This window comes from Periplaneta americana, chromosome 3, assembly GCF_040183065.1.
Source record: "Periplaneta americana isolate PAMFEO1 chromosome 3, P.americana_PAMFEO1_priV1, whole genome shotgun sequence".
NCBI classification, from domain to species: domain Eukaryota; kingdom Metazoa; phylum Arthropoda; class Insecta; order Blattodea; family Blattidae; genus Periplaneta; species Periplaneta americana.
Genome location: NC_091119.1, coordinates 99,340,654 through 99,353,169, shown reverse-complemented (window position 1 = coordinate 99,353,169; position 12,516 = coordinate 99,340,654). Strand labels below are relative to the sequence as shown.

Below are 12,516 nucleotides of genomic sequence, written 5' to 3'. Positions count from 1 at the left end.
CAAAAACTAAAGGCAACTAGGCTTATAAGCCGCCTTTACAGCTCAGTTGGTACAGCACTAGCTTACGACTGCTGATGCGGGTTTAAATCCCGTCGATAACGGAGTCTTATCTGTGGCGGACAAAGGCAAGTTTCGAAGAATTTATTGCAGTTCTCCAGTTTTCCTCAAATATTCATTGCATCATTTCGGTAGTATTCACTCAAAACGGTATTGCTCGATGTAGTATAGTGACTAGCGTAGGCCTACTAGGAGGCGTGTAGAGGTAAATCTTGAAAGTAACGACTACAATACTTTATTATTTCTTTTAGAACCTCAACAGTCATCGTTCCCAAATAAACAAAAGCCTTGAATAATTTATGGAAAGCCAATGCTGATTTATCTCTACATGCGTAGTAGCCTACGCTTTCGGAGGTGGGTGAAAGGGTACTCTATACTCTATACTCTATACTCTATACTTTATAGTGAGACTGCATCGGAACCTTAAGACATGCAGGCTGAATCGATAGACTGCATCACAAAATTGAATTACTATTATCTACAAAACTTCTTTTAGATGGTTATTTAACGACGCTCTATCAACTACTAGGTTATTTAGCGTTGTTGGTATTTGACAAGATGAAATGATGCCGAGGATTCTTCATAGTTTACCTGACATTTGCCTTATAATTGGGGAAACCTCGGAAAAAACCCAACCAGGTAATCACCATAAGCGGAATCAAAAACACGTCCGAGCGCAACTCCGGATCAGCAGGTATAACGCCTCAGTTGACTGAATTACGTCGGTGGTCGACTGTGAATTACGTCGGTGGTTGACTGAACTTCAAAAATCATTCGGACTGTAAAGAGCGCTAAGAAGTTCCAGAACTGTATTGTAAAACCTAGACGAGAAACCTAGAACTTAATACATAACTTACAAATTCACAAAAATGTCCACGTGAAAACAAATCTAAAGGAAAATATACAATAAGTTTTCTTACACACAAACTATACGGGTTCGCACAGAACTACAAGAAACCCAGAAGTACGTATTGTGGCACATAGTGCCTTTTTCAGTGAACTTATTGAAGTCCAGGTTTGGATTCCAACTCACCACTAAGGTCGTCATTGAAGGCGAGATTTGGTTTTCAACTCACCATTAAGGTCGTCATTGAAGGTGAGGTTTGGTTTCCAACTCACCATTAAGGTCGTCATTGAAGGCGAGGTTTGGTTTCTAACTCACCATTAAGGTCATCATTGAAGGCGAGGTCTGGTTTCCAACTCACCATTAAGGTCTCATTGAAGGCGGAGTTTGGTTTCCAACTCACCATTAAGGTCGTCATTGAAGGTGAGGTTTGGTTTCCAACTCACCATTAAGGTCGTCATTGAAGGCAAGGTTTGGTTTCCAACTCACCATTAAGGTCGTCATTGAAGGCGAGGTTTAGTTTCCAATTCACCACTAAGGTCGTCATTGAAAGTGAGGTTTTGTTTCTAACTCACCATTAAGGTCATCATTGAAGGCGAGGTCTGGTTTCCAACTCACCATTAAGATCTCATTGAAGGCGAGGTTTGGTTTCCAACTTACCATTAAGGTCGTCATTGAAGGCGAGGTTCGGTTTCCAACTCACCATTAAGGCATCATTGAAGGCGAGGTCTGGTTTCCAACTCACCATTAAGGTCTCATTGAAGGCAGAGTTTGGTTTCCAACTCACCATTAGGGTTGAAGGTGAGGTTTGGTTTCCAACTTACCATTAAGGTCGTCATTGAAGGCGCGGTTTAGTTTCCAATTCACCACTAAGGTCGTCATTGAGGGTGAGGTTTGGTTTCCAACTCACCATTAAGGTCATCATTGAAGGCGAGGTTTGGTTTCCAATTCACCACTAAGGTCGTCACTGAAGACTAGGTTTGGTTTCCAACTCACCATTAAGGTCGTCATTGAAGGCGAGGTTTAGTTTCCAATTCACCACTAAGGTCGTCATTGAGGGTGAGGTTTGGTTTCCAACTCACCATTAAGGTCATCATTGAAGGCGAGGTTTGGTTTCCAATTCACCACTATGGTCGTCATTGAAGACTAGGTTTGGTTTCCAACTCACCACTAAGGTCGTCATTGAAGACTAGGTTTGGTTTCCAACTCACCATTAAGGTCGTCATTGAAGGCGAGGTTTGGTTTCCAACTCACCACTAAGGTCGTCATTGAAGGTGAGGTTTGGTTTCCAACTCACCACTAAGGTCGTCATTGAAGGGGAGGTTAGATTTCCAACTCACCACTAAGGTCGTCATTGACGGCGAGGTTTGGTTGCCAACTCACCATTAAGATAGTCCTTGAAGGCGAGGTTTGGTTTCACTCACCATTAAGGTCGTCATTGCGTGCAGCTAATTTGAATTTTTTTCCATTGGCTGTAATTAATTGCTGATTAATTTTATCTCCACGAATCATCAACATACATAATCCTATTAAACCCGATTTTATATTGCATATATTTTCATATTTTGGCTTTTCTGATAAATGCATAATAATTTTATGATACCTGTTCTTATAACGGGTCAACTCTGAACTACAACGAAAGCAAATGATATGTCTAAGTAATCCCAAAACACGGGCCTCTTTCATACCAAAAGAAGGGGCGTTTTTCTATAGTTAGTATTATTTGACGGAAATCATATCATTACAGGTTCATAGCCGATGGATCATTTAGTGTTATTAAAAAAATGTTGCATTTTATCAACGAAAATTACAAAAGTTACATTTAAAAAAACTCTTAAAAATTTGTCAGAGTAGCCCCTGTTTATGGTATATTAAGTAATGAGTAGCAGGTATGCCTTAGAAGTAAATATACAAGATGGAAGTAGGCGTAATGTAACTGTTTACATTTTAACGAGATGATTGTTGAAGTTCACTTAGGAGGATCACTTTTCAAGTGCAGAATTCACTGTATGGTGCCATCGTATCGATTCAGCCACAGCATCCAGTTCTGACTGGAGACCGTTCCTCTGCCTGCCTGTGATGTTCACCATGAGCCACAGCCAAATGCTAGTGTCACTAGCAGTTAGGCTATGAACCAATGTAACTTATCTGACGCCACCTCCTTTCACTACGAGTATGAGGTCGTCGAAGTTACGTGCAAAATTAACCATGCAGCGCGGACTGACACGAAGAAACAAAATAATTGTGAATATTTAGATTTCGCGAGATTTTCATGAGCATTTAGATTTCGAGAGATTTTCAGACATTTTTACTTGAATAAAAATTGCAAATTCCAACCGATTCTTCTAATTCCTTTAAAAATGTTAAATTCATGTCCCTGTACACATATCTATCAAACGTTTCATGGCAATAGGCGTCTATAGGGAAAAAGATGTGAAATGGAACACAAAAGACAGGAAAAATGAGACCCGCAACAAAACCCCTAGAAATAGGTCTAACCTATATTGAAAAAAAAAAAAAAAAAAAACCTGAAAAATTTAACATGAAACCCAGCGACTATTATGGAAGATAGTCTGAGAACTAACGCAAAGTTTGGAAGCAAGGAATTGCTGAGAATTGCAGTCGTCTTTGTGATTACTACAGGACAAAGGGAATGCATATTGTTGCAGGTTTCCAGGACTTGCCGCGCCACCTATTAGTACAGATCTTCGCGCACTTCAGCGAACGAGAGATCAGCTCACAGCTCGCGCCCGTGTGCACCAGCTGGCACGCGGCATCCCACCATCCCTCGCTGTGGCGACGCCTTCAATTCCGCGGTGATCGCGTTTCGTCTGACGTCATCTGCCGCATGCTGCGCCGGGCGACGCTTCTTCAGACCGCTAGCTTTGTGCAAGTGCCGGACATCGTTACCATCGTCAGACAACTCTGTAGGTTCGTGCACGTTTCTTACGTCTCAAGAACATTCTTGTGAAGGGAACTATAACTTACCACTGTTCATAAGGGTAAGTAAGTTTACGCTGCAGCCTCGCTGCTGGCACATCGCACATGGATGTTTGGCGATGATGAAACAAACCCAGTGATCTTTATGGCTGCATTTATCCTGGAGCAGCGCTCCTCACCCTGCTGCTTGCTGGTATCCTCGCCACAGCGATGATCACAAACATGTTTGATTTTCAAGCCTGCACCATCGCCGACGGATCTTGAAACTTGCGCTCTGATTGGTTGTTTCAAGGAGTCTTTCTCCACTCCTCGTTTACTTCACTACTCATTCCCCGTGTCGTGGCTGAGAGAGACAAGGTTCTATTTGACATTTTTGATGAAAATAAGTTTATTTTTTTATAGAAATGAACTACACTTTTCATGTATTTTTTAACACTTAGTATAATAATATCTTTGTTAGTTTTGCTCCTATTAATATTTTGCCAAGGTTCTATTTGAATATTCACAAGTTATTTGAGAAAGCTAAGCTTCCCTTTCAATCTTTCTTTCATAGATACAGTGCACAACAATACAAATTTTAACGTCTCTTTAGGTGCATTTGATTACCATTACATAATACCTGAATCCTTATCCTCGCCATTCCATGCATTAAAAGTATTACATCAATTTATTGTTATTTAGAATATAACATATCCGCAATCTCTGTCCGCCCTAAAAGATCATACATTGGCCACACGGTGCGCTAGCATTACACTATAGGCCTACATTTTGCATTGTGAGGGTATACATTTCTCATATAAATCGTACTTGCATTGATCTTAAGAAACATTCTTAATTGGAAACAAAATACTGTCTGAATACTGTTGTACTCGTAATAATCTGATTTAAGCAGTCACTGAGGGCATATGTACTTATTTAGAAACCATTGTTTAAGTAGTTCTATTTTCACCTAGGCTATCTGAAATTCATTTCAACTATTTTTATAACCTTTCTGTGACTTATCGTATAACTAAAGACATGTTATGATATCTTAGGACTGTAAATTATTACGTTGTTACACCTTCATCTTAGACAGGAACTGATGGTTTAGGTCATACCTGCACAAACAGCGCTTAACGCGCGCGCGGAGCTGTGATTACCGCTCGCCGAAACGGAGAGGAAGATACGTCAGAATAACATAGACTTGCAGGTAGAGGAGAGAGAAACGACCTCTCAGTTATCTAGTGGAGTGCAGTGTGTAGGCCTATTCTCAGTAACCGTTTCACGTTGCTTACCTATGCTACAGTACAGTATGGAGGAATCTAAAAGACGGAACGTAACATTTAACGATTTACAGCTCGAACTTATTGATCTTCATTGTGACCTAAGGGATAAAGATCATTTGAATAATACTACTAGCCTGCTTGAGTTTTACAAGACTAAACATTAGCAATAATGTCCACTACACAGGCTGGCTGTAAAAATGATTGCTATGTTTGGCTCAACATTTATATTTGTGAGCAACTGTTTTCTATAATCAACTTTAATAAAGGCAGACATCGAACATCTGTAACTGATGTTTCATTACGATCAGTAGGCTACTGTTCCTTTCAGCTGCCAACAGCATAAAACCTCGTTTTGATGTACTGATAAATAAAAATATAACAATGATATTGTACATTTAAGTAGCTATAGAATTTCTATTATTTCTGTAAAATAAATATTTCTTTATTAATTAATGATAGTCCAAGATAGTTTTGCAAACACTGAACGGGAATTCATTTCATAAACATCGTAACAGTACTTCCTTTTGTGTAGCTACATTTTGTACGATATCACCCCTTCTTTCAGTCCACCCTTATAGAGAGCGCAGCTAATATCTGCATTCCGCTCATGAGCTGTGAGCCAGCTCGGAGAGCGCAAACCTTGTGCAGGCCTGGTTTAGGTTATAGGAAAAGAGCACGATCTACAGATTTGATAGACAACTAACTTATAGCAATTGAAAGGAGGAAGTTGCGGATGCGCAAAGAAAAAGAATAAGATGGACGAGCATGATATTGCCTTCTTCACTTCTCTTCTCCCTATGTGAGTCTTACGGCCTCTCAGTAAAATGATTTTTAGGATTGAAGTCAAACTTCTTATGGAAATAGCAAATGCCGTTAGCTATGGATCATTGGCTAGGAAGGGCACAAATAATTACAACTCAACTGCAGAAGGTCGTGCGCAATTTCATCCTTCACTATAATCAAACTTCGAAACTCGAGGCTCATCTCATTTTTACCATCGACTTCACCGCCATATCCCGGTAACTACCAGCTTCAGTACTTCGTTACCAACAATGTACACAGACTGGTGGACCTACATCATCACAGGAGAATCATTACTCTCTTCTCAATATTGTTAGTGACGAACAATTTGATCGCCTATTGCAAAGTAGACACAGGAATAAGGGATTCACTTATGGCACTGCACTGCTGTAAGTCGATAATAAATCGCTGTCACTGATCAGATGACGAGGTCATCGCGATGATAATAATAATAATAATAATCATCATCATCATCATCATCGTCATCATCATCTGAGGCACGACAGCCCATGAAGGACCATGACCGACCAGCCGGCTTCTGATCTCACGTCCACATGCCGAAGCAGAGGTGAACGACTATCCAACCAGAATGTAGATATCGTGTGGATTTCGCTACCTATCGTAGCTCCCCAAGTGCATCACGATGCTGGGTGGGCACCGGTCCCATACACTGACCGAAATTTTATGAGAAAATTTCTTCCCTCATAAGGACTCGAATCAGCGTGCATTCCGTAACGCGAGTCCTAGGCAGGATGCCTTAGACCACGACGCCACGGCGCAAGACGGTCATCGCGATAGTCTCCACTGTACTAAACAGCGATGTGCCAGCTGCGATGTCAATAGCTGCAGGGTAAACGTTCCATGGTGAGCAGCGAGCATCCAGCTACATGCGAGCAGCGAGGCTGCAGCGTAAACGAGTTATGTATCCCGACCCCAGTGGTCGAGCTACGAGCCCCAGAGGCTCAGAACTTAGGGTTTTAATAAGTTCATAGTAATATCATATAAGGGTTTTAATAATTTAATGTTAATATCATAAGAATTATTCTGGCCATACATATAGTCTGTGCTTTATCATTAAGACAATAACCCCTGACTTGAAGTCATGCGTCTTATCACCTCACGAGGGTACGAGTCACAGTTCACCCTAGCTGGACTCAAATAAGATGACATCCCATCACGGGGACATGACGTCAATATGCAACGTCATTCTGTCAGACCATGTAAGTTTGACACCAGAATTGACACGTGACCCAATCCTGGGAGAATTGAATAAAACTGAGGGTTTTGAGCCACTCGCCCTCTTTCGTTTAGTTGTCGTCGGAGTTGTAATAACCGACCAGCAGGCTTCACGTCTCAAGTCTTGGGTTCAAACCCTGACTTAGTCCCTAACTGGCATGTAGTTCAGATTAAGGGAATTGTACACTTCAGAACCGGCAATTCAGGATTTAAAATAAATCAAGTTTCATTAAAACTGGCTTCTCATTTCGGTGAATAAGATATCACACAGCGCGACGTGAACCAACGGAACCGTGGCTTCAAGTTCGCGAAATATAAATACTTGTTAAGCTGCAGAAACCTAACTAACGTACCCTATGGAGGTAGCAGCTTTTTAGCCGCTCAGAACACGAGCCATTCGCGCATAAGCAACGTTCCCCATTTATCTTTTTGTTAAGACTCAGTCGCTGTTAGTTATAGTAAGTTAAAAATTACAAACGCTCAAAGTACTGTACCTACGAAGACGATGAGACTATCAACTAAGTCGCGTGAAAAGCATTCTTCTCTTCGCTTAACTTTTTAATTTGTAGGCTAACTAATAAAATCAATAAAAATAAAATCTTGGAACAAAGAAACCTACTCCAACAAACAAGCCAAACATTCTATATTTCTATAACATAAGAGAGAATCAGATGTAACTACTCATCTGTTACCTAGCTCTTAAGAGGCTTTTGAGGATTAGCCTACCCAAAAAAAATTGCGTTATTATATCTAGTAACAATATAAGTTCGTAATAACGATTATCTTAACACTTTGTTTCACTCCAATCCTTCCATTATATGAAATTCACTGTTGGCAGTCATTCCGCTGTGGCAGAAGCATTATAGCGACGCGCGACTGCCTCGCTCACGGCAGCAGCACTCGCAAGCTTAAGGAAGGCCGGAGTGAAGGAGGTATCGATTCGCTATGACCCAGCAGCAGGAAGCGGAGCTAACCTCAACCGCGATATAATACGCTGCGCTATATTGGTGTTCTGCGAATGCGCTGCATTGTTGGATATTGGTTTAATCAAAAGTGTATACGTGTGTATGTTACATACTAATTGTGTGTGAGCGCGCCCGGAACTACGCAATAAGTGAATGGGTTATTTATGAAAAGGCCTAAGTCATTATTTTGTGAAAATGAGTTTGTAATGTAATAACTGCTCTTTGGATGTAGATACATCGATTTAGATATGAAGAGGACCAAGTTTCACAATCTAAATTCTTTGTAGAATTTATGATACAATTTTTATTTCAGCCTTAATTTCAAAATTTCGGCATATAGGCAGTTTTTCTTTAATTGCTAACAATTTAGTATTCAAGACTTAGGCCCTTTCATAAATAATCCATTCAAGTAGTTTTCGTAAGGTCGAGGTTCAGTGACAGGTTAGATTTGGTTTGTTCAGTCTTTTGGTACGCCTTGCATGTATGGTTTTTTTTTTTTTTTTTTGTAGAAAAGTAGATGCAATAGACAGAAAATGAATTTTTATAAGATCGAGGATCAGCGATAGGTTAGGTTTGATTTGTTCAGACTTGTGGTATGTCTTACACATACACTTTTTTGCATGTGAAATGCGAGTTATTTTGGATTTTTTCGTAGAAATTGTCCATTTTTAGCAAATTTTGAAATTTGGAGTTCATAATATTCCATAAGATTTTATAAACTTAATGTAAAGTGTTTTCCGCCTTTATTGAGTAATTTTCGTTTCTGAAAAACGATGAAATATCGCATTTTAATAGCAAAAGGAGAACAAAAAGACGGGCTACAATGTTACTACATTCTTATAGTAAAAACTAATTGAACTAAATAAATACAACAAAGCAATGAAACATTGAAGTCATGAAATACGATCACGAATGTTGAGTGTCGATGTGCTGATAAAATATTTATTCGCTACATCGAACTTCTGGTCTTTGTCTATTTTTTATAAAACGTTTAATTTATTCTTCGAAGAAAACATTCTTTCTTTCTCTGTTGCGCTGATTGCAATGCTTATCTAAGGACACTATGCATACTGAAATTTCAGTTAATTAATCTTCTGAGACAACGGGTACAACACGAGTACAATTTAAAGAAAAAAGCCAAAGCAAAATATTAACGTCTAATAGTGCATATGAAATCTAAAACTGTCTTCTAATGATATTTTTTCCCAGCATATGGGTAAAACAACCACGAGTACATACCTGTGTTGCATTAGTAAGGTTTCATGTACGATAGAGACGCTTTTAGGACAATGGTCTAGGCAAGGAAATACAGTTAGGAGGGCAGTATTGAATAACTCTTTATGAATTTGGCTGCGATATGCATTTACAGAGTTAAGTGAAGAAAATTAATTATAAATAAATTAGTTCAATCGGTTAAATTTTGATAAAGAACTTTTTTGTTATCTGAAGATCCGTCAAGCTACTTTTTATGAGACTTGCCAGTTATAATGTCTCCTGAGTGAGTTACGAACCCAAAGCAGGGTGAGTGCAGTGGTGGGGCTGCCACCTTGAAGCCTCTGGACATACTTGCCGAGTAGATCTAGTTTTAAGGCGCCAGACACTCGACCTCACTCTCTCCCGTCTGCTACAGATAACCGTCTTTATTTTCGTCCTAACGAAATTTTAATAATACCGGCAGTCGTACAAATTAAATTATTTTACATTGTGTTCCAAGAAGACATGGACGAGCACCAAGAATTTTTTAATTGAATTGAAAAAGTAATGTTCGTTACCGATATTTGACTGTAGGTGTTTCACGGAGGGGGAGTTTGTCAGAGAATACTGCAGCAGAAGAAATACGCCACTAGATTTTTTTGTGACACGATAGTCCATGAAGAGCCTAGACCGACCAGCCGACCGCTGGTTTCACGTTCACATGTCTCAGTAGAGATGAACGATCATCCAACCAGTATCATACGGTTATCCTCCGCAGCCTTTATATCTGGCCCTAGATTTCAGATTTCTTCAAATCACTAAATATGTTTCATCTTACTATCTATGACAGCATCACAAACTAGCATATATGGAGATGCAACTTATCGAAGGAAAAAAAAAGGTAAACATGTTATTTCTTAGCCTTTGATGAAACCACTGGTATCAAAGAAAGATCGTAACTGTTTTTGTATGTAGGAAGAAATTGCAAAACTTCAACGTGGGATATGAAGATTTAGTAATTACACTCAACTTAAAATTGGAGAAAATAATGCCTCAGCACTGTCAAGCAAATATGGTTTCGTGGTAACATGTCGGCTATACTTATAAAGAATTGTTCAAGTAGTCAAAATTCATTGACCTAGGTTCGTAGCCTTCGACACTAACAGTTTCCATATGTCATCATAATTTGAATCTGAACGTACATATTATTGTCAGGTCAGATGACTCAATACATCTTTTCAATACTACGATAATTTTGAAAACTAGAGTAGTGCACATATTCTCCATAATTTCTGTACAATTTTAACTCTTATTTTGTGTGAAAATGTATTTAATATACAAAGTGTAAGGGGTATAAGTGCCGTCCTTTTCACAGCCGTCGCGGACGGTCTACAGGATAAAAAAATGTCCAAACAACATAGGATCAAAACTTGACAATTTTCCCTGAAAAAAATTCTTTTTTCATTTTATTTGCGTTATACTGCTTATATCGTTAGTAAAATTACGAAAACAATTACATCAGTAGGTATATCTAGCAAAGAGTTAATATTAGTTTAAATACATATTTGTGTGTTCTATTACGTTTTCGTGAAATTAAATAAAAATGCGTGCTTACATTTGTTAATATTCTGGCGTGAGAGACGTGGCAACGTTCAGTAGGCAGTACTCTCTACAGACATAAGTACGAGTCAGCTGAGTTCAAGCCAAGCTCCCTGTCCATAGCTCTACTGACGAGCGGATGACCGTTCAGTACATGGTATTCGATAAACAACTTACAATGTCATTCACAGTTTAGGAATATCATATGTTATTAATTTATGGAGAAAGTCATCGTAATTCAAGTGAGGCAAGAAGGATGTACCGTCAATGTTTTCCGTAATGAAGGTTACCTAATCGGCGGACTTTTGTAGCAGTTTCTCAACGATTTTTAGAAACTAGAAGTCTCTTAGCCCGTTTCGACAATCACACAACCAGAAATTTGTTTAAAAATGATGCTGCTTTACGGAAGTGGGAGAGATTAAAATGTTGCATTAGAAAAAAAAAAAAAGTTCGTGTGATTTTGTGCAGAAAACCAATATTGTTGATTTTTTAGACGTATAATTAAAAATGGAGCAATATTATTAAGTAAAATGTAAATTTACCATAAGTTCTATTTATGAGATTTAAAGTTTGTATTTGCTGCTTGTTTTATGTAAACAGTATTGTCATGGTCGCTCCTGCATTAGAACAGAGCATCTGTTTTGTACCGGTACTGTATGTCTGCACTCTCTTGAGTTGTACTGTGTACTTCTAACCACCCTCCTCCCCGCTTGAATTCTACTGTGTATTTCTGAACTCCCTCCTCCTCATCGAGCAACGTTTCAAAACGTCTATTATTGTAAACTTTAATAATTATTAGTTAAATATTTCAATTAGAAAAAATTGTAACGACTTTTTTCCTTCCTTACGACATGAATAATCATCAGTTAAAATAATGGCACTTATATTCCTTGCAACCTGTATAATGCGAGTGGTTTAGGAGCTCAATCTATTCTTTTCTAATTTATTATAACTATTTTTCTATTATTGGGAATATCGAGATCTAACCTAACCCAGTCACGATCTAAGACATCTTCAGTATGTGACCAACTTCGACGCATTAAATTGAATGCCCTGTTACAATAAAGGATCAGTTAATACATAGTTTGTATGTTAGACATACTGAATACACTTACAAAATTAGGTTTCGGGTCGACGGAAAAAAAAGACCCGAGCTCTTTCATTTTCCTCATTAATAATCCTAGAAGGTAAGACTTTTTTTTTCTACAGTCATTACAAGGAATTACTACATCACTTTCAAGCTTCTCTTCGAGATATTTTTAAATTAAGTTTCATATTAATTAAGAGGAATTTGCCCATATTCATTAATCCTCATTTAAAACCGCAGAAGCATCAGGGTCGTTGCAAATAAATCAGATGGATTTACAAAATAACATGCTAGTTAATTCTACTGAAAGAAATGGCCTGTACTTTTACCATTCTGACATCTGTTTAGGCCAATAACCTAGACGCTTAGTACTTTCAATTTCACTTATTGTTGTGAACAATTTTTTTCTAATATCGAAACCAGTTCAAAAGCCAACATTACAGATTTACACTTAATGTCTATTTGTCCTTGAGTTTATTTTACAACAGAATATACACATAGAAACCTTAACCAAGGCTAAGAAGTGGC

General features: G+C 38.6%; 2 protein-coding genes across 5 annotated transcripts in view; one reads left to right on the top strand and one right to left on the bottom strand.

The window, feature by feature from the left end:
• Positions 1–12,516, top strand: part of LOC138696321 (F-box/LRR-repeat protein 7-like) — a 122,797-nt gene that overhangs the window by 83,035 nt on the left and 27,246 nt on the right. For 3 of the 4 annotated variants that reach the window (XM_069821121.1, XM_069821118.1, XM_069821119.1), the window contains exon 2: positions 3,571–3,832. The exons of the other annotated variant lie outside the window; for it this stretch is intronic. In XM_069821121.1, the coding sequence (XP_069677222.1) occupies positions 3,750–3,832 (83 nt within the window). In that variant the 5' untranslated portion in view covers positions 3,571–3,749. The remainder of the gene's footprint in view (positions 1–3,570; positions 3,833–12,516) is intronic. 4 annotated transcript variants of the gene reach the window in all.
• The window catches only part of LOC138696320 (F-box/LRR-repeat protein 7-like), a 34,418-nt gene that overhangs the window by 17,247 nt on the left and 4,655 nt on the right, over positions 1–12,516 (bottom strand). The gene's annotated exons all lie outside the window — the stretch shown is intronic.